The 23,817-nt window shown below is 34.7% G+C and overlaps 1 protein-coding gene across 3 annotated transcripts in view; it reads right to left on the reverse strand.

Moving 5' to 3' along the window:
• The window catches only part of SCLT1 (sodium channel and clathrin linker 1), a 278,459-nt gene that overhangs the window by 56,820 nt on the left and 197,822 nt on the right, over positions 1 to 23,817 (reverse strand). For all 3 annotated transcript variants that reach the window (XM_037830653.1, XM_037830654.1, XM_037830655.1), the window contains 4 exons: positions 17,875 to 17,946; positions 14,259 to 14,333; positions 12,217 to 12,362; positions 4,970 to 5,162 (listed from right to left, as the gene is read on the reverse strand). In XM_037830653.1, the coding sequence (XP_037686581.1) occupies positions 4,970 to 5,162; positions 12,217 to 12,362; positions 14,259 to 14,333; positions 17,875 to 17,946 (486 nt within the window). The remainder of the gene's footprint in view (positions 1 to 4,969; positions 5,163 to 12,216; positions 12,363 to 14,258; positions 14,334 to 17,874; positions 17,947 to 23,817) is intronic.

Here is a 23,817-nt window from a genome sequence, read left to right on the forward strand (position 1 = left end):
AGAATTACAGCTATTTAGTTAGCTAAAAGGAGTTTTTGTCCATTATTTACCAATGATTCTTTTCTTAAGCCAAACATAGATTTGGCAAAAAAAGGAGCATTTTAATGGGAACATGTTGGGTAGACAACCCTTTTGTTGGCTATAACATTAGTTACTGTCCTTCTGAACTGTTAAAAATCAATCAAATACAATACCCGGTAGGGGAAATATATTGATTTTCCACCCCTCATTTTCAAAAACAAAATTTCAAAATATATGCATATTATAAAATTACAGAAAATACAAAAACTTAAAAAGACAAATATAAGGTCCCTGTAATCCTACCACTGAGAGATAACAACTTTGAGCATCTACATGATTTTTTGAAAGATTTTTAAGTTGAGATTACACTGTAAAAATATATATACATATATACATATAAAATACATGTAATATTCTTTCATCAATTGTAAAAAATATACCACACTAATGCAAGGTGTTAATAATGGGGTGGGGGTAGGGCATAATATGAAAACCCTGTGTTTTCTGCATGATTTTCCTTTAAATATACAACTTCTCTAACAATAAAAAATTTATCTTAATTGAGATTATATTGTATATAGGATTAAACATATACATATATTTAACTTAGGACACAGCACTATAGAAGCATTATAAATTATTTGCAAACATGGTTTTTAGTTAACAGCTTAATAGAGAATTTTACAGGTGTACCCCAATTTAATCATTCCTTTATTTCTAGATATTTAGGTTGTTTTTAATTTGTTATAGAACAATACTACAGGGAACTTATTTATGAGATTTTTTTTATGATTGATTTTAGATTCTTTTAAATAAATGTGAACCATTTTATACTTTTAGTTGCAAGGTATGAGTACTCATTCATTTCATAGTACATTCACTCACACAGATTACTTTGCAATTAATTATGATTTTGAACTTTTAGAAGACTTTTTATTGGCCATTTGTTTTTCTTAGCTTGTGAACTGTTTATGCCTCATAAATGTTTTCTCTTGTGTCACAGTAAATATTCACCTACATTTCCTACTAATGTGTTTATAGTATCATTAAAATTTTTAAGTTATTAATCCATTATTTGTGTCACAAGTGTTTCTATTTTTAAAGCTCCTTCTCTAAATGGTTTTATTCCTTTATCATATTTATTAAAACTATTTCCCCCAGCTATTTATTTTAAGCATTTAAAAAATAATTTTAAACATTTAAAATTTTATATATTAAAATCTATCAACATTTTCCTCGGAATTTTCTCCATTTTTTCTTTGGCTTAGAAAGTCTTTTGCTATCAGTTAAATATTCACCTACATTTCCTACTAATGGTTTATAGTACCATTAAAATTTTTAAGTTATTAATCCATTTGAAATTTATAATATGAACTTGTAGTTAGATATGAGGATATGATATCTTTTCACCAAAGTACAATGACTGTTTTCTTTAAATTATGGAAATACTTGTAGGGCAACTTTCAAGCATACAAAAGGAGAAAGAAAAGTATAATAGGCTTCTATAAGTACATAGGTAGCAACCTTGTCTCATCTATATTCCTAACCATTTTCTTCTGCCAAGATTTATCTTTTTCTCAAAATAAGTACATAAACCCTAATGGCATACCGCAATTAATTTTGACCCACATATCAGCACAACAAAATCACCACCCAGATTTAGATCCTGCAGGAGCACAGTTCCTTTCAGTCAGTAGTTATCCATTCAAAAGGTAACCTCTATTCTGACCCTACCCTCATTGGTTATTATGCCTATTCTTCACTCTCATATGTGAAATAATAGACTATTAGCATTTTAAAAAGATGTTTGGCTTCTTTGTTCAACATTATGTCTGTTGAGATTAATTCACTATTGTTTGCAGACATAGTTCATTCTTTTCCACTGCTGCACGTATTCCATTATATGAATCTACTACAATTTATTAATACATTCTCATATTGATGGACATTTCAGTTATTTTCAGTTTTTTGATGTTAAGATTAAAGCTTCTATGAATATTCTTGTACATGTTTTGGTGAACATGAGCACTCTTATCTATAGGGTATGTAGCAAGATTATTTGATATTGGATATATGTATGTCCAGCTTTAAAAGATATTGCTAAACAGTAGCTGTACCAATTTACATTCACTGCAGTAAGGTAAAAAATTCCAAGTGCTTTATATCCTTGTCCACACTTGATACTGCTTTTTTAATTTTAGCTATTCAGGTAGCTGTGTAGTTAAGTTTTTTATTTTTATTTTTATTTTTTTAGCTTTTTATTTTGAAATACTTTCAAATCTATGGGACAGAAATAATACAGATATCCAGATGCACCAATCTAAATATCTGCCACATTTGCCATTTCTTTCTGTCTTTGTCAGGTATGTCCTGGGTCTGGTCCTCCTCAGTGATGGTTTCTAAAGCTTTAATCTCCTTTGCTTGAACCACCACTTCTTGTTTCTTTATATGTTCTGCAACCTTTTCTTAAAACCTCGACATTTTGATATTTTAATGGGCTATTGCTGGGATTTAGACTCTGAGGCATCTGTTCCTTAAGATTGCATCCAGCTCACTTTAGGACAGAGCTTCCCTTGAATGCCATGAGCTAACAATGAAAAAAATTAAGAAGGAAAAAAAGAAAACACGCTTTTTAGTCTTTGCAGATTGACATGTGTGAGTACTCCCTTCAGGGCTTAAGCACACAAAGGATTTAGAGAATAGCTCTTGGCCAAAGCATAGGGGACTCCTTTATCCTTTCTGTGCATGTATCTTGTCTTGAGGATTTGTATGTGGTCCTAGAAATTTCCTCGTTTATAAGGCTCCGAATGTCCCCTCTTCCCTAGGGAACAGTTTCCTCATGGTCCTGTGCCCTGCACTGTATGTGCTGCAGCCAGTAATCCCTTGCCTCAGGCAGCACAACTTGACTGCTCCTTTACAGTGTTCTGTAGGAGAGTTCCATGAGTTGTCTTCTACATACAGGGCAAGTTCTGGGACAGTGAGTTCCTCAAGCCACCACCAGACTGACTGGGCCAAACATACATGCTTCCAGTAGATACATGAGGGATACTCTGCTCCTTCTGGAATCGGGACCAGGGATCTGCACTGCACAGGCCAGCTCCATGTTGAACTGATAAGGGGTGGAGGGAGGGGCCAGCCACAGTGCCACAAGAACCTATGGCTTCCGAGTAGCCTTTCTCTTGATTTGGCACTTGCCCTGTTACTGGAGTCCTTTAACTGTTTTCTGGAGCTTTGAGAAAGATGTTTCTGTCAGTTCTTACAGATTGTTCAAAGCTTCTGTGGTGGAATGGGAGTCCTTAACCATCTCACTGCACCATCTTCATTGGGCCAGGACTCACTATAGCTTTATTTACATTTTTCTTATAACTAATGAAGTTGAATACCTCTTTTTTTAGGTGCCTATTTAACTCTTTTGCCATTTTTGGAAATGGGCTGGTTCTTTTTTTCCCCTTTTCTTATTATTGGTAGAATTTCTTTATATTTTGGATATGAATCTTTCTTTAGTTGTATATAGTATAAGTACTTTCTCCTACTTCTCACTCTCTTTGTGGTGTTTTTTAATGGCCAAAATATGTTCATTTTAATGAAATCCAATTTATCTATCTTTATGATTAGTGCTGTTTGCATTCTCTTTAAAAAACTTTTTCCTCTCAAGGTCAAGATTTTCTCCTAGAAGCTCCATTGTTTTACAGTTCTCATGTAGTTCTATAAGTTAGCTCAAAATAATTAGCATATGTTGTGTGAGATAGGGGTCAATGCTCATTTTAAAAATAAGGATCCAATCGACCTAGTGCCATTTATTGTAAAGACAGTTCTTCCCCCAATGAACTGTAGTAGTGCTTTTGTTGTAAATCAGGTAATTATACATAGATAGGTTTGTTTCTGGACTCCATTCTGTTCCACTGATCAAGCTGATTATTCTCATGCTCATAACACATTTTCTTAGTTACTATGGCTTTATAACAAATCTTGATATGTGGTAGTGTGAGTTCTTCTTTGTTCTTCAAAGACCTTCCACAGTCTAAAGTATAAAGTACAAACTTCTCTGTATGGTATATAAGGTCTGTTTTTCAAACTTTCAATTTTGATAACAAAACACTACAGTGTTTGGATAATTGCAGTGAGGGACATGCAATAAATTTATGTTGCTATGAATTAGGTTGAAATATGATTTCAAAAGAGGTCTAAATCTTACGAGTCCTTGTAGTAAGAACAAAGTAAAACACTGCCACTACCATCCCACAGCCTTACTATGGAACTGGAAGATGTAACTCTTCATCATTAAGTATTAGTGCCACTTTTTACAAAAATCTCATGGAATGGTAAAGGTAAGCAAAATGTTGATGTCGATGCTTCCTGAAACTCCCTTAAACAGGTTATCATGTTCCTACTGCAAAAGCATGCAAGCATTAGAATAAGGAAGGGCGACAAGGGAGAGAAAATAATAGAAGGAAAATTTATTTTTATAAGATGAGCCTTTGTTTTGCATTCTTCTTAGCATGGAATTCTCAGAAGAGTTATGAGTTTCTCAGAGCATAGTGATGTAGTGTCTCCTGTAGAGTTAGTTTTGGAGAAGTTCAATTTCTGAGGGGCTATTATAGCTGGAGAAGGGAAGATGACAGTCTGTAAAGTCATCTAATACACAGTTTTGCTAGTGCTGCTTAAATTGCTTTGGCAGGAATATCAGTATTTATTTCATGATTGGAAAAGATTTTTTTCTTTTTTTGGTGGACAGTGAAAGCAATCATTTTCAAGTGTGCTTTTCAAGTTCTACAATACAGAAATGACTGGTTAACACTCTGAATTATGATTTAGTGCTGTCTGATGAGCAGGCAAAAAAAAAAAAGAAAGAGGGAGGCACTTAAAATGTTTTACTAGATCTCTCTAAATATTCTTTATGTTTCAATTTTCATAAGTATACCTTATTTCCAACTAGTCCAGAAAATACCTTTAATTTAGCTTTTTTTTGGGCCTCCAGAGCAATCTTTCTTAAATCCTCAGTCTCCTTCTGTAACTGTTCATTTTCTTGCTGAAGTTTCAGCCTTTGTTCACTGACAAGTCCACAATTCTCTCTCTCAGACTCCAATACATTTTGAAGTTTCTGAATCATTTCTTGGCAACGTGATATCTCTTCTGAGGAACTGATTAAAAAACAAAACAAAAAGAACCTTTAAATTTAATGACCTACAATAAAAGTCATGATTCTGTCTATATTTTACAGTACAGGCTTGTTTTCTTTTTTTACAAGACGTTTCTCTGCAGCTGAGACTTACATTTTATGCTTTCAAAATATGTTATATTAGGCAAATATACACAACTTAGCAATCTTAAATAAGAATAGATAAATTGATGTGGTTATCACTTAACCTAAAAAATCAGTGTGAAACCTCTTTCAAATTTTTACTGACACTGAGAATCACTGTGTGAGGAAGAATTCAAGAGGTTGAACTGAAGCTAATAATAAAGAAGACCAAGTAGGTAATAATGAAAACATCTACTTCAAATAAATAACATAGGAAAACACAAAAGTTTATTACAGTATGCAATTATAATGATAGGATCTATTTTCATACTCTCCTGTTACATGTCTTTGAAATAGATTTTATAAATTTCCAGTTGTTTTATCATAGGTTAAATAGGTTGTATTTCTTGGATTTTCTGAGCAATGACTTATTGGGTGAGACAATCTCTAAACATGTCTGTTGCTTCAATATACTGCTAATTTTCATCCATATCCTTTTTTTTTTTTTTTAGTTACAGTCTAGTTTATGCTGATTGCATCCCTCCCCCAATGCCTCCCCATTTTTAACACCTTGCAAGGTTGACATTTGCTTGTTCTCCCTCGTAAAACAACATATTTGTACATTTTATCACAATTGTTGAATACTCTAGATTTCACCAAGTTACACAGTCCCAGTCTTTATCTTTCCTCCTTTCTTGTGGTGTCTCACATGCTCCCCACCTTCCTCTCTCATCCATATTCATAGTTATCTTTGTTCAGTGTACTTACATTGTTGTGCTACCATCTCCCAAAATTGTGTTCCAAATCACGCACTCCTGTCTTCTATCACTCTGTAGTGCTCCCTTTAGTATTTCCTGTAGGGTGGGTGTCTTGTTCACAAAGTCTCTCATTGTCTGTTCGTCAGAAAATATTTTGAGCTCTCCCTTATATTTGAAGGACAGCTTTGCTGGATATAGGATTCTTGGTTGGCGGTTTTTCTCTTTCAGTATCTTAAATATATCACGTCACTTCCTTCTTGCCTCCATGGTTTCTGCTGAGAGATCCGCACATAGTCTTATTAAGCTTCCTTTGCATGTGATGGATCGCTTTTCTCTTGCTGCTTTCAGGATTCTCTCTTTGTCTTTGACATTTGATAATCTGATTATTAAGTGTCTTGGCGTAGGCCTATTCATATCTCTTCTGTTTGGAGTACGCTGCGCTTCTTGGATCTGTAATTTTATGTCTTTCATAAAAGATGGGAAATTTTCATTAATTATTTCTTCTATTATTGCTTCTGCCCCCTTTCCCTTCTCTTCTCCTTCTGGGACACCAATGATACGTACATTATTGTACTTTGTTTCATCCTTGAGTTCCCGGAGACGTTGCTCATATTTTTTCATTCTTTTCTCCATCTGCTCCTTTGTGTGTAGGCTTTCAGGTGTTTTGTTCTCCAGTTCCTAAGTGTTTTCTTCTGCCTCTTGAGATCTGCTGTTCTATGTTTCCATTGTGTCTTTCATCTCTTGTGTTGTGCCTTTCATTTCCATAGATTCTACTAGTTGTTTTTTGAACTTTTGATTTCTGCCGTATGTATGCCCAGTGTTTCCTTTACAGCCTCTATCTCTTTTGCAATATCTTCTCTAAACTTTTTGATTTGATTTAGCATTAGTTTAAATTCCTGTATCTCAGTTGAAGTGTACATTTGTTCCTTTGACTGGTCCATAACTTTGTTTTTCTTAGTGTAGGTTGTAATTTTCTGTCGTCTAGGCATGGTTTCCTTGGTCATCCAAATCAGGTTTTCCCAGACCAGAATAGGCTCAGGTCCCAGAGGGAAGAAATATTCAGTATCTGGTTTCCCTGCGGGTGTGTCTTAGAAAATTGCTCCACCCTTTGATGCCTCAGGTCACTGTGCTTTTCTGCCCAGCAGGTGATGCCTGTTAGCCTATAATTCTTGGCTGGTGTGGGGAGGTATGGCCATGTTCCCCCAGGCTCTGGGGTCTGGTTCTGAATGGAAAGGGCCCCACCCCTTTCCTCCTAGAGAAGACAGAGCGCCCAGGTGGAGGTCATTAGCATTTCAATGGTCTCGCTTTCTGCTTCTGCTGTCTCCACCCTTCCCCAAGTCACAGCCCTGGAAACTGAATATGACTGGGGCTTTCTCCACTGAGCAGAAAAAGAAACAGATAGTCCTCTTCAGGCCCAGTCCAAGGCGATCCTCCAGCTCTCCAAGGTCAGTCGTCACCCAAAGCCTCTGTCTGTTTTTTGGGGATGCGTACCTGTAGTGAGCAGTTCACACTCGCTACTTTAAAACTCCAGTTGGAGCTCAGATGAGCTATATTCGCTTGCTGGGAGAGAGCTTCTCTCTGGCACCACGAGTCTTTGCAGCTCGGCTATGGGGGAGGGGGTCTCACGACTTGGATCTGCTGGTTTTACTTACAGATTTTATGCTGTGTTCTCGGGCATTCCTCCCAATTCAGGTTGGTGTATGATGAGTGGATGGTCTTGTTTGTCCCCCCGCAGTTATTCTGGATTATTTGCTAGTTGTTTTTGGTTTTTTGTAGTTGTTCCAGGGGGACTACTTAGCTTCCACTCCTCTCTATGCCGCCATCTCGCCCCGCCTCCCATCCCTATCCTTTTTAATTTCTATTCTTTCAATTCCAGAAAATCAATCACTGTGAACATTCACTGCTCAATAGATGTCAAATACTTCCTAGTCAACAAATGTCATAGGGAATACATAAATGCTATTAATATTGTTACAGCTTAAGATAACTACTGGCTGAAAGTTCCTTGCAAGTAGAGAAATTCTTAAATAAGTTCCAAATAGTGAATGAATTACTCTTTTATAGCCCTATTTGGCAGCCTAACAATCATGGCTTCTTGAATCTTCCTGCAAGCTCTGACTTACCCATATGTGCAAATGCTTCAGGCACACATGGTTAGTGACTGTTTCTCTGATCCTCTACTCTGCCCTTCTAAAACTGCTTTCCTAGCTCCTCCTACATTCTTATCAATGCTAATTCCTACATTAAGTCTCTTATTCCCATAATACTTGTAGCTCTGTTTTCCAGTCTAAATCTTGACTGATAAAGTTTCTAACGAAATGATGGATTTAGGCAATGATCATCAAAGGATAATAAGATCAGAAAGGAAAACAACACATTATATGCTTCCTGATAGAAGTCAATAACATCACAACCTTTGACTTATGTACCCCAAGAAACACATATTCTTTATCTTAATTTGTGTTCCTGTTGGTGTGAACCCATTGCTATTAGGACCTTTTTTTTTTTTTTTTTTTTTTAATCATCATTTTATTGAGATATATTCACATACCACGCAGTCATACAAAACAAATTGTACTTTCGATTGTTTACAGTACCATTACATAGTTGTACATTCATCACCTAAATCAATCCCTGACACCTTCATTAGCACACACACAAAAATAACAAGAATAATAATTAGAGTGAAAAAGAGCAATTGAAGTAAAAAAGAACACTAGGTACCTTTGTCTGTTTGTTTGCTTCCCCTACTTTTCTACACATCCATCCATAAACTAGACAAAGTGGAGTTTGGTCCTTATGGCATTCCCAATCCCACTGTCACCCCTCATAAGCTACATTTTTATACAACTGTCTTCGAGATTCATGGGTTCTGGGTTGTAGTTTAATAGTTTCAGGTATCCACCATCAGCTACCCCAATTCTTTAGAACCTAAAAAAGGTTGTCTAAAGTGTGCGTAAGAGTGCCCACCAGAGTGATCTCTCGGCTCGTTTTGGAATCTCTCTGCCACTGAAGCTTATCTCATTTCCTTTCACATCCCCCTTTTGGTCAAGAAGATGTTCTCCATCCCACGATGCCGGGTCTACATTCCTCCCCGGGAGTCATATTCCACGTTGCCAGGGAGATTCACTTCCCTGGGTGTCTGATCCCACGTAGGGGGGAGGGCAGTGATTTCACCTTTCAAGTTGGCTTAGCCAGAGTGAGAGGGCCACATCTGAGCAACAAAGAGGCATTCAGGAGGAGACTCTTAGGCACAAATACAGGGAGGCCTAGCCTCTCCTTTGCAGCAACCGTCTTCCCAAGGGTAAAACTTATGGTAGAGGGCTCAACCCATCAAACCACCAGTCCCCTATGTCTGTGGTCATGTTAGCCATATTAGGACCTTTTAATGATGTTATTTTTATTTAAGGTGTGACCCAACTGAATTAGGGTGGGTCTTAATCCATATTACTGAAGGCCTTATAAAGAGAACCTGGAAGTCACAGAATCAAGAAAGGAGAGGATATCATCATGTGACTGAAGGCAGAAATATAAGCCAAGGAACCCCAAGGATTGCTAGCGGACAGCACCAGAACGCTAGACTCTGGGAGAAAGTAAGCCTTGCAGATATCTTGATTTTGGATTTCTTCAAGCCTCAAAACAGTGAGACAATAAACTGCTGTTGTTTAAGCCAACTCACTGTGTGGTATTTGTCATAGCAACCTGGCAAACTAAGATACCAACTATGAAGAATTCTTACAAAAAAGTTGAAAGCTAGATCAGACCAAGTCACTTGATCTAATTATTAGCTTTTAGGAACTACCGGAGACACAGAAACAAGTTCAATGGCATCATATATATTCATGTGGAAACTCTACAATACAAACAACTCAGTTTTTTCAACAAATTATTTATGGGGAAAAAATAGAGAAGGGGGAATACCTATAGATTAAAGGACAGGAAACTTAAGAAATATAGCATACTTAGCATATGGAACCAGAACAGAACAAGATAATTCACACTCACAAGAAACTCTTTGAATGAAGTCACTGTAAGAAAGCCTTCATCAATCATGCCTTGTTAAAGTGCATATGAGAATTCACACCAGGTTAAAACCCTGTATGTTGGGAATATAGGAATGCTTCATTGTCTTCTCATGCCTTACTGAATTTGCAAGAACTTACACCGGAGAGAGACACTGTAAAGAATTTACAGAAGAACATGGGCTAATTCTTATCTTTTAATGAATGTTTAAAATTAATCCTGAGAGAACCTTTTGGAATGTAATGAACATGGAAAGTCTTTCACACATTCCTCATACTTCATATGTAAGAATACATACAAGAAAGACTTATTATTGTAATAGTTGTAAGAAAGTCTTTAGAGTATCCTCACACCTTACTTAACATGTAAGAATTTACACTGGAGAGAGGCCCTATGAAAGTAGTAAAAGTGGGAAAGTCTTTAGATATTCCTCATCTCTTACTCAATACATAAGAACTCACACAGGAAAGAAGCACTATGAATGTGGGAAAACTGTAAAATTTTCACATTACCTAATGTTTACACTGGAGAATGTAGGAAAGGCTTTAGATATCCCACTCTCTTTAATGAACATGTATAAACTCAAAGTATAAGGCAGATCTATACAAGATAGGCATATGGAAAAGTTATAGTTGATCCTCAAATCTTAGTAGGCACACTTACACTTTAGAAAAAAACTCTATGAATACAAAGAATATGGGATAGCCTTCATTTGTTATTCATCTCTTAAGAAACATATACACAAACTTAATATTCATATGTGAACTTCCACTGGAGAAAAACCTTATTAATGTAAGGAATATGGAACAGTCTTAAATTTTTACTCTTCCCTTAGGAAGCAAGTAAAAATTCACACTAGAGAGAAATCATAATAATATGAAAAAAGCCTTTACTTTTTCCTCATATCTTAAAATTCTCCATTGAACTTACAGTAGAATAAAACCTTATAAATATAAGAATTGTGGAAAAATATTCATTTTCTCCTCATCCCTTAGAGAGTTGTGAACACACAACTAAAGAGAAACCTCAAAGATGTAAGAAATGTGGGAAAACCTTCAGTTTTCCCTGGATAGTTAAGAGATATTTGAGAACTCATAAAGGAAAGAAACCCCAGGAATAAAAGGAATAGGCAGAGCTTTCTGTTGCTCTACATCCTTTAAAAAATATGAGAGAATTCACTCTGGAGAGAAAGTCTGAATATAAGGAATATTATAATGTGATAAAGACTTCACTGATTCCTCTTTTTCCTGCACATATAAAAAAAAAAAATCATACTGCAGAGAAGCCTTGTGAATTAAACAAAATGCAGGAATGCTTTTATTCAATACTCTTCTCTTAAGAGGTACATGGATATACACATTCAAGAGAAACCCTACGAATGTATGGTATTCGGAGAAGCCTTCACGTATGACCCTTGAACTACTATGTACAAGAGAATTCATATTGGAATAAACTGGCATTGCCTGCAATCTTGCTTTAGAAGTAATCACATGAGTAGATAATCTGAATAGGTTATTGAAAATGATACATTTATTGAAACTTGCACAATCCTTTTTTGAAAAAAACAACACTTCATTAAGTAACTTAACAGTAAACATTTGAAAGTAATAAACTTGTCTGTATTTAAAAAAATATCTTTTAAACATATTCCATGATAGAGATTGGGATTTCATGCAATTAGAGTAAGTAAGATTTACTATATTAAGTAACATTCTTGGAGGAAAAGGAAGAAAAATATTCAGAATGGATATACCATATTACAAGTTTATTATTTTTATGAATATTATTATAAACAGGATGGATCAATGTAGAATGCTCAATACTACAAGAAATTTATTAAATATAAATTGAGTATAAAAGCAATAAGAATAAGCAAGAACTATAATAGCTGCATATTTAGTATGGAAAAAACAATTTATGAACAGTCTACCTAAAGCATACGCCAGAAGGATAAATTTAAAATAAAATAATTTACTGCTGTTAAATCCTTTCTTCCTTAATAAATCAGTGTTCAGCAATAACCTTGAAAAAAGTTCTACTTGGTCCTCAAAAATTTTTCTTTTCAACCTAAGGCATGACTATGAATCCCACCAAAAAAGAAAAAATAGACTCCACCAAGAATTGTATGAATTCTAAAGAAGTTACCAGAGAAAATCCAAAGAAAAAACTTACTTAATTTCAAGTTGTTTTATTCTGGTTTCTGCTGTCTTAAGTCTTATCTGAAGATCATCTTTTGAACCCTCTGCAACCAAGCATCTTTGATGCATTTCTTCTAGTTTTCTGTAGTCACTTTCATTTCCTCGGCCTTCACGGTAAATCTGCATAAGAAGCTCATATGTATATTACCTTACAGAAGGAAAATGCCCTAATAAATTATACAATTTAGAAAATGAAAGCAATCATGAACAATAAAAACTACAGAATAATACCCATGATGAGGCTTTCATCTGTTACCACTCTCTAACACTTAAAACATATTAATAATTAATTCTGGATGTTGTACATTTATAAAATAAAATGCTGAAAACTGACACAAAATAAAATAGCCTATTTTTTGAAATTATTCAAGCTTATGGTAAACTATTCAACTAATATGGAAATGAAAAATAGCTGAAGTTAAAAAACACTCTAAATGTCACATCTCACAGAGATAATCATTGTTGATTCTCTGATTAATACCTTTAAGATAATTTTCAATATCAATATTCAAAAATACAGATAGACGCTATGGTGCAATGAATAGAACAGTCTGAACTGACTCCAGAATCTTACTCTAGGTTACCTGGACAACAGTCTAGCTGGGATGGGGCTTCCTCTTTTCCCAGCAGGAGGGGTTGTATGTACTCAAGCTCAGCTTCCCATGAGGCTACAGTAGACTTCCTCCCACACACAGCATGGGAGCTGTAACATCCCAAGGGTCCCAAGGTTTCCGGGTGCTAGGCAGCTCACGCTTTCAGACAAATCCTTCACTTAGCCCCTTTAAATATGGCCTGTCTGGTTGAGTAACCTGTGTCTTCCTCCACTGCTTTGTTACTCCTGCTCTATAAAAAGGTAGAATATCAGCATGCCAATGTCCCATCAATGGAACACAGACCTGCATTGTGGTTTCAACAGTACTTTGATCTCAGCATGCTTGTCTGTGGGAAGTGGGATAACAGGGACCTCTGCCTTCTCTCTACCTGCTGCCTTTAGCCTTGTAAGTTTTTCATTTCTCCAATAAAGCCTATTCCTTAACTTATGTCATGTGATATTACAAATTCATCCCAAACTCTGATGTATAGTAGGCAGCAACCTAAATGGAACTTACCTGACACAACAGATGGAAACCCAGAAGGGACCCACCTCACAGGACAGTGGTGACCATAAAACTCCTACCTTGGATGCAACATGTATACTTTTTTTTTTCATAAATGTAATCAGACACAATGTTCTCCTTTGTAAATTACTCTTTTACTGATTGATATTGTTATGATCTCTCCACGTCAATAATATAGATATATTACTTCATTTTTATATTACATTGCTTTTCTTTGAAAATCAAAATCATTTACTATTTTTTAATGCTGGGCAAATTACTTAACCTCTGTGTAAAAGTTCCTAATACAGTGCCTAAAACACAGAAAGGACTCAATCAAATTTAGTCTCCCTTTCTTTTCCCAAGTACTTTAAAAGATGGGATATCTACTGCTAATGAAAAATTATGTAAATTACAAATAAATTCCAAACTATAGATCTGGCAACAATTTTTCTCAAATATCATTGTGCTAACTATTTTTCCTAACTATAAAGTAAAAATCTGTACTTTAAAAAGGTAAAAATCACAGAAATATTACAATTTTCTTGTTTTACATACTTGCTAATCTTTGTTGATGGCCTAAATCCAATAAGACTTGGCATAAAATTCTAATACACTAGAAAGACAAAATGAAATTTACTATTGGGATGTGGTTCAAGCAAGCAAGATAGCAATTTCATAAAATTTAAACCTTTAAGTACAAATTTCAAAGAATGTGTCCACTCTTGGAAAGAAATGTTTGCAGGCAATACCAGTATGTAAATGCAGACTCTGAATATATTCCAAGAAAATCAAAACACTCACCAGGAGAATACTTATAAATAAAGGGTTGCTAGTAGATAGTGTGATGGAAGCAGATAGTAATGTTGAATATTTGCAGTTGGATTTTAGGTAGCTATTTTTTCCTTTTTCTTTTTACCTTTTCTAGTTCTTCTTCCACTGCTCTTTTCTCCCTAATGGCTCGTTCAATCTGGCCTCGTTTTTCTGCACACTCCTATAAATTCAAATAAAGACATATAGTAAAACCATAAGAGCAAATGGGAAAAGAATGGAGAAATAAAATTATTTGTTCATAAGGAGAATACCACACTCTATCAATACAGTAAGGCCATACTGGAAGAAAAAAGTTCAACCTTCAAAAAGTCATATGTCTTAGGATTTTAGAAATTGCTACCAGCTACAGAATGCAAGGAGCTTTAATTTAGCAGACTAGGTAGGGGTTAAAGAGGTTGGGGGAGTCTAGAAAGAAAAAGTAATAATAAACAAAGAGGACCCCTTTTTCAAACTACAGCTTTTCTTTTCATAAACTTTGATCACATTATTTTGAAATGGAAACACAGAACTAGACAGCAGCATAACATCTGGAGGGACAACTTGTGGCACGTAGGTATATAAATCCTAAACCGTTTAATTTTTTCTTTGCAAAATTTACAAAAAGCCAATGGGAATACTTCTAAAAATGTTTTATAAGCATGAATACAAAACATTTTTGCCCAAAAGGTTTTATCAGCAAATTCAGCAAGTATAACAGTCAAAAAGTTTAATATTTTACTAAGGAGACTAAAACAAAAAAAATTCACTATAATTATTGGTTCTTCAGTCTTTTTTTTTTTTTTTTTTTACAACTTAGAGAATGGGCATGGTTGTTTTTCACTAACTGTGAATCATGCTTTGGATGAACCCACTTTGCTGACAGTACAATACTAGTGATATTTAATTATCTTTATTTTATAGCAGTAGTTTATTTCAATATGTTTTCACATTATAAAATAAGCTTCCAAATTACAACAAAAATAATCACCTCTGATTATAACAATGATCTATAATCCTGCATTACAAATAAGATGATTAATTTACATTTTAAGATAGATTCTTTAAAGTATAAGAAGTACACCTTTTAATCTACGAAAAAGTAGTTTCATGGTAGGGAATTGTGATTTCTCCTGGTTATAACTCCTCCCATGTGATTTTTAAGGTAGAGGCCAATAAAGTAGGATCTCACTTCTGGGTCTGGTGAATGACATATAAAAATAACATATATGTATGCTATGTATCCCTCTCTACCCAATCTACCATTTCATTGCCAAATGATGACAGCTGGAAGATATTTGGTTAAACTGAAGTAACAAATGTAAAATAAAACAGAAAAGTTGAAACCTCTACAGAGAAGTATCATACTATTTCTATTAGAAAGGCACTATAATACTAAAGCAAACATTAAATTACATTTAAATATTTAGATTAAATAACTGCTAAGGAGTTTTCACAGATACTAGCTACACTGGCTACCACTGATATGCCCTACCTTTTGGGGAAAATGTTAACAAAATTATAACAGATTTTTTTTTTCAAGTACTCGGAGTATTTCCAAAATCATGCCACATAGCGTATCAAAAAGGAAGTTTTTACAAATACTACAAATTAATTGTATGCACCATGTTCTGTAAGCCCTATGTATCCAGATTAGAAATCAAAATAAAAAGACAGCCTAAACCCCTGTGTATTTGGAAATTCAAAAACAGAATTTGAAAAAATTCATGGATCAAAGAAACAATCATAATGAATTTTACTTGCATAAATTTGGACATTTTATAACTAATCTTCTCCCTCATTTGCTATAGATTAACAGCAATCTCCGCTATTTGGCAAAATTAAAATCTTGAGGATTCTTAAGGAGAATGGTAGGAGAAAATAAGGCTGTGAGGGGTGTGTTGCTCTCCAAAGGCAGATACGTGGCTGGTGATACACTGACCCTGGCCCTTCTTAAACTTATCAAAAAACATCTGCACACTAACTTAAAATACAAATTTTTCTCTTTTTGTAATCATAACTTAATTTTGGGTCAGCTAAAAGTATGCTTATCATCTCTATCAGATTTCATCTTTATAGCTTAGATAGTAAAACTATGACCTAATAACAGAAAACAGTAGTCAGGCATCATGTTGTTATGCCTCTCACAAAACTTAGCATGAGAAAATCTTAGCTTCCTGAGAAAACCTTTTTTTTAAAAGTAGTTGAATACAACTTCTAGAATATATTTTCTAATATACTTATTTCGAACACTTTTAGAGTACAGTTTTCCCCACAGAATAAATATATCATATTTCAAATCTTTAGAAAAATTCACTTAACCATGAAGTAGAATTGTTTTACTATAAAGTTTAAGAAACATTTTCTGCAATAATATGAAATAGTCACAATTTTCTTTTTTTTTTTTTTTTTTTACTCTAAAGTGAGTTTATATAGCTGTGTTTGTAAAAGTAGCTAACAATTAATTTAAAAATCCCTGCAGGTAGTTTAGTCAGGGAAAACAGAACAAATGCTCTAGCCTTTGAAGAGTCTGCAATCCACTAAGTGATCCTGGACTGGAGTAGGTCCCTGATATTCCTTTTTTCCCACAAAGATGTGAATCTTTTGATAGCTAATCAGCCCATGAAAGAGAACAAGTAAAATAGCAAGGTGACAGAAGAGGAAGCAAAACTGAAAAATGCCAAAGAATTAGACATGAATTGGCTACACTGCATCCCAGTAATTTTACTTAATGCATCTATATCACAAAATCAAATTGACATTAAACAAATGAATAAAAAGTAACTTTCTTGTTTTATTATACTCAGGACCTAGACACAATTATTAAGCTCTATCATGTAGATACTAGGGAGTTTGTAGAATGTGGAAAAGACATGTTTCCTCTTTCAAAGGTGCTTAAATATCAATTAAGCAATATACATTTATTAAAATTACTGTATGAAACATACACAATGGAAAAAATGAGGGTATAATACTCTTCTACTTTGAGGAGCTTACAATATAACTGGAGAGATAAGACTCTCACAATGAAGAGAGGGAGAAAGAGAAAGAGGGAGAGAAAGGGAGATGAGAGAGAATACATACATTAAAACATACTATTTATTACAAGACATAATTCTTTGCTAAATTTTGCCATGGAGATTGAAAGTGATACAGAGATTCTGAAAAGATGAGAGTTTGTGAAGTTTTAAATTATCTCCCTGGAAATCTTGAGACTTTTCTTCTCTTGTAAGCAAGTTCCATTTAATCAAATCTTCAAGTTAAATTTATATTCTTAATTCTACCTCTACTCATATAAATTCCTTTTCCTTTCCCTTCTTTGCTTACTCATCAGGGACCATCCTACTTCTTTCAGGAAGCTTCCTGTTTTTCTTTCTTCTCACTGGCATATAAACTATTTTTTCTCCTTTTCTTTCTCTCTGGTTTCACAGATGAATCCAGCAAACGGTAGGAGATACAGCTGGATGCTTCAGAAGCACCCTGAGCTTTCTGTCATAGTTAGGTAATATGAATAAAATGTACGTGCCATTCATTTTTCCTGCTAGACCATAATATCCATGGCCTCATAATACATGTCTATCTTGAGTTTCACTCTTTTTCTAGGATCTGGTGTAGATCCTAGTTTTGTAAGTATCCTTTGAATGAATGAATGCCCAAAATACATATCTTGGCCTCTAAAATAAGCAACATTCAGAAGGAAATATCAAGATGGTCTTCTAACATACCATCTGAAGGGCTGATAGTTCTTCTGTTAATCGAGAAATCTGCACATTACATTGTTTTCTTATGTTTTCAACCTGCAAATAAAGATGTTTACAAATTATTTAGGTCCAGAATAAAAATGATTAATATCTGATAAAATATTTAGGATTATTCTGATAAAAAATAAAACTGTAACCTTTAGGGAATAAAAGAAAAATAAGCACAGGACATATTAAACAGCCAGGAATCTGCATGAGAGTAGAAGGAATCTGAATAGGATGCTATATATAAGAAAAAGAACAGCAGTTGTCAACCTTTTTGGTCTCTAGATCCTTTTACACTATAAAAACAAAGAGCTTTTGTTTATAATGGGTTGTTTCTATCCATATTTACAACTAGAAGTGAAAACAGAAAATTTAAAAACATTTGCTTACTAAATCCTTTAAAAATAACAATAAATTAATTAGATGCTAACAAAATATTTTATGAAAAATAATGTTTTCTGAAAAACTTTTGAGAACAGTAGCATTGTTTTATGTTTTTGCAAATCTCTTTAATGTCTGGCTCAATAAAAGACAGACTCTCTTATCTGCCTCGTATTCAACCTGCTGAATTATCTCATATTATGTAGATTCTGGAAAACAACACTGCACCCTGGTGAAAGAATGAGTGAAAAAAGCAAACAATGTCTTACTATGATTATAAAAGTAGGTGTGTCCTTGTAGATTCCCTAAACCATACATACTCTGAGAAATGCTGCCATTACAGGTGAGTCAAGAGAAAAACAGAATTATACACAAAAGTGTAATTAAAAAATTTTAAGGTACTCTTGTTTTAAATAGAATATTTTTTACATATCACATCCTCATGCTAAGTAAATTACTTTGTAAGGAATATCTCATTTGAATCAAGATTTTAAACATCTGCAGAAATTAATGTGCACAAGGTATTTTGACGAATTAGTCACATCTCATCAGGATGGCTCCTATAATAATATCTTTCTCTAATAACTATGCATTCTTTTTGAAAAGATGGCTCTAGAGATAATAGAAAGATAAGTGGTTGCCAGTGGTTCAGGGACAGAGGGAAGAGTGAATAGGTGAAACATGGAATTTTTAGGGCAGTGAAACTATTCTGTATAGACCTATGACATTATGCATTTGTCAAAACCCATAGAGACGTACAACACAAAGTGAACTCTGATGCAAACTATGGACTTTAGTTACTAATAATGTATTAATATTGATTCCTCAATTGTTGCAAATATAGCACACTAATGGAAGATGTTAATAATAGGGGAAACTGGGTGCAGGGAGAGAGATGGATATGGGAACTCTACGTTCTGCTCAATGTTTCTGTAAACCTAAAACTGCCCTAAAAATAATGTCTGTTTAATATATTAAAAAAAGGGACTGTGTAGGAATATTGATACCAGTGACAAATCATCAGTAAACTTCTACCATCCAAAGGCCCCTGGGAATTTTCTAGGGTGAGTATATTACAAAATGGATTATTTCTAAAATACAATGTAAACCTTCTCTAGAGCATGTGTACCACACTGCCATAAACTTTATTTGGTTGATAATATAGGTTATTATTTTGACGGTTTCCCAAACATATTATATAAGGATCCATCTTTACTTTGTTTTAGATTATAATTTGATATAGGCATTTCTCATTTATAATTATATTAAAGATCAATCTACTGTGTACATGGGTCAGAAATAATCAAGTTAGCATTTATTGAGCATTAATGTGTGTTAGGCACCATTCAGGGTGCTTTATGTACCAGTACCTCTTCTAACTCTCACAATACTGTAATTGACAAGCTAGTTATTATCTCCACTATGAGGATAACTGAGACACAGAGAAATTATGCCATGAAAGTTTCAACATTACCAAATTTTTGATTCTTACAAGCCTAGCTATATCTTTTTCTGAGAAAATTTTTAAAAAGTATTCTTTTTTGTGTCTAGCAATGATGCAGCTAACATCAGGTGTAAGAGGACAGTAAGGTATGTATTTTTAAATATTTTTCAGTAATGATAAAGTCAGGTAAATTAAACTGTTCACACTTTTTTAAAAGACCGTGTAAGACTACTGACACTGATGGTATAGAGTCAGTGAACTTCTATGATCCAAAGGTCATAGAAAATTCTCTAGGGTTGGGATCTGATGAAACACAATCTAAACCTTCTTTATGTGAGCAAATACACATGTCTGTGAGGTAGTTTACTGTGGCTGGGGCTCAGAAGCCTGTAAAGGGACTAATACCACTCTCTCACCCTCACCTCACTTTTTTTTTTTTTTTTTTTAGTTTTTCACATATTTAATAAGTATTGTAAGAAATGTACATTATGATCCAACTTTGATTTTTTTTGTAAAATGTGTTAATAGGACAACAACAAAATGTCTAATTCTGAGCTGTCAAGAATGAGTATTTGACTTTAAATAGCCCTAATAGTGGTCACTTAAATCAATGTTCTCTAAAGTGTAACACTTCACTTACATCCAAGTAAAGATACAAGACCATGAATTGGAGTGGAGTAGAGAAAGAAGATAACATATGTATACATATATACGTATATTTATAGATAAAATATATGCACACATGTATATGTAATCTACAAAGAGAAAGTAAGATTTAAGTCAATTTTAATCCAGAGCTTGCTATTGGTGTGATTTGTGAAACAGTGGTTTAATGTTTTTGCATCAACTTTGGAAGCTTCTTGCCAGCCTTCTTCAAAGGTGGCTTCTTCTCATTATCTCTGCACCTTCTAGCTTCGACACCAATTGCAAATATGCACAATGTTCTCATTATGTCCATTTCCCTCAATATCTTTTGTGCTTATTTATCCTTTTTCCTTGCTATGCTTCAATGTGGATTTCCTGAGAGTGGGTCTTCCTGCTCATCAATCCTTGTTTCTGCTGTACCTAAGCTGTTATTAAAACTCATCTTTTGAATTCTTAATTTGATTTCCAAAATTTCTGTTATACTCCTTTTTAAGCATTTCTGCCATCTTTTTCTTTCTTTTTAATTAAATTCAGTTTTACTGAGATATATTCACATACCATACAATCACCTATGCTGTACAACCAACTATTCACAGTACCATCATATAGTTATGCATTCATCACCCCAATCATTTTTTTATAATTTCTATTATTTACTTTTTTAATTAAATTCAGTTTTACTGAAATATTATTCACATACCATACAATCATCCATGGTGTACAATCAACTGTTCACAGTACCATCATACAGTTATGCATTCATCACCCCAATCTATTTTTGAACATTTTCCTTATACCAGAATCAGAATAAGAATAAAAAACGAACATAAAAAAGAACACCCAAATCATCCCTCCCATCCCACCCCACTTTTCATTTAGCTTTTGTCCCCATTTATCTACTCATCTATCCATACACTGGATAAAGGGAGTGCGATCCACAAGGTATTGACAATCACACTGTCACCCTTTGTAAGCAACATTGTTATACAGTCATCTTCAAGAGTCAAGGCTACTGGGTTGGAGTTTGATAGTTTTAGGTATTTACTTCTAGCTATTCCAATACATGAAAACCTAAAAAGTGTTATCTATATAGTGTAAGAACGTCCATCAGAGTGATCTCTGGACTGCATTTGGAATCTCTCAGCCACTGAAGCTTAATTTTGTTTCCTTTCCTATCCCCTGTTTGGTCAAGAAGATGTTCTCAATCCCATGACGCTGGGTCCAGACTCATCCTCGGGAGTCATATCCTGCGTTGCCAGGGAGATTTAAACCCTTGGGAGTCAGGTCCCATGTAGAGGGGAGGGCAGCGAGTTCACCTGCTCAGCTGGTCTAGCTAGAGAGAGAAGGGCCACATCTGAGCAACAAAGAAGCATTCAGGGGGAGACTCTTAGGCACAATTATAAGCAGGCTTAGCCTCTCCTTTTGCAGTAACAAGCTTCATAAGAGCAAGCCCCAAGACAGAGGGCTCAGCATACCAAGTCGTCACTCCTCAACGTTTGTGAGAACATCAGCAACAATCCAGGTGAGGAAGTCCAACACTTCCGCATTTTCCCCCAGCTCTTCAGGGGGCCCCTGAATATGTATTTTTATTCTCTGCCAAATTATTTTGGGATGTGTTGCTATCTCACTCTAAGCTATACAAACCTATCATATCTCACTTCCTATTCGAAGTTCCATGTAATTGTGGTGCTTGAACAAACTGACTGTAGAAGTTTTATTGTTTATAAAATATAGATGCTACACCAAATAAACATCTCTTCCCTTGGTCTCACATGGAAGCTGAAGTTTTAACACACAGTCAATTTCAACCTTTACCCTTTGGTCTGATTTGCCCTAGTCTTAACCAGATCTGCGTCATTCATATCTCTAAGTAAAGTCTGGACTCTTTTTCAGCTTTTTTTTTTTTTTTAACAGTTGGCTGTATGCATTAACACTGACATTCATATCTGCCAAGCTCCAGCTCTAAGTTTCAGGTGTCACACAGATATCCAATGTTGCAGAGACAGCCATTGCAATTCAGGAATAGATTTGACTGCTTTAAGAGCTTACAATCTAGTGACCATTACAATAATTGTTTCCCTGTTAAGCTGTGCTCTAAGATTCAATTCTGAGTTTACACATTGTAGTTAGTACATATTGGTGAGGCATTATAGTGTTTGCCTTTGTTTCTGGTGTACTTCACTCAGAATGCTGTCTACAGCATCCATTCACATCGTTGCGTGTCTCACAGCTTCACTCCTTCTGGTAGTTGCTCAATATTCCATTTACCACAATTCCATACACCACAATTCACCATTCTGTTCCTCAGTTGGTGTACCCTTAGGCCACCTCTACTCATTGCAAATCATGAGTACTGCCTCCATAAACACCAGTGTGCAAATGTCCATTCATGTCTCTGCTCTCAGATCTTCCAAGTACATACCCCATAATGAGGTTTCAGGACCTTATGGACCCCACATACTTAGCTTCTTGTGGAACCACCACACTGACCTCCAGAAAGGCTACATCATTCTGCCTCCTCATCAACAGTAAATAGGTAAATCCTTCTCTTCATGTTTTCTCCAACACTTTTATCCCTATTTATATTTTTTCTTACAATTTTATAGAGATATATTCACATACCATACAACTATCCATAGTGTACAGTCAGTTGTTCACGGTATCATCATATAGTTGTACATTTATTACTACAGTCAGCACTTGAACATACTGATTACTATGAAAAAGTTTTTTTTTGTGAATAAAAAAGATAATAAAAAGAAAAATGAAATGTCATACAATACAATATAATAGTAAGGACAGAAGACAACACCATTACCAAGAATCCCATATCCCTCCCTTATACCCCCCTCTCTTACACATTTAACTTTGGTATATTGCATTTGTTACATTTAATGGAAGCATACTACAATATTACTGTTAACCATAGACTCCAGTTTGCCTTGATTATATTTTTTCCCAAATACCATCCCTTTTTCAACTGTCTGCATGGTTGACACTCATTTGTTCTCCCACATGTGAAAACATTTTTATATTTGTATATTTAGTAACAGTCATTGGCCACTCCAGTTTTTGCCAACTTATACAATCTCAGTCTTTATCATCTATCTTTACCTCTGGTGCCATACATTCCCCTATCCCACCTCTTTCAGCTTTAATCAGAAACATCTTTGTTCAGTGTACTTACAATATTGTGCTACCATCACTCAATATTATGCTATTTCTGGATCCATACAATCAATCCTGTTGAACATTCTGTAGTCCTTCAGCATCAAATACTTGATCTCTACCCTCTTTCCATCTCCTGGTAGCCTGTGTTATCAGCTTTTAACTCCCAAAGTTTGCTCATTAACATTAGTTCATATTAGTGAGACCATACAGTATTTGTTCTTTTGTTTCTGGCTCAACATAATGTTCTCAAGGTTCATCCATGTTATTTTATGTTCCGTGTC

The sequence above is a fragment of the Choloepus didactylus genome, chromosome 3 (genome assembly GCF_015220235.1).
Source record: "Choloepus didactylus isolate mChoDid1 chromosome 3, mChoDid1.pri, whole genome shotgun sequence".
NCBI lineage: Eukaryota > Metazoa > Chordata > Mammalia > Pilosa > Megalonychidae > Choloepus > Choloepus didactylus.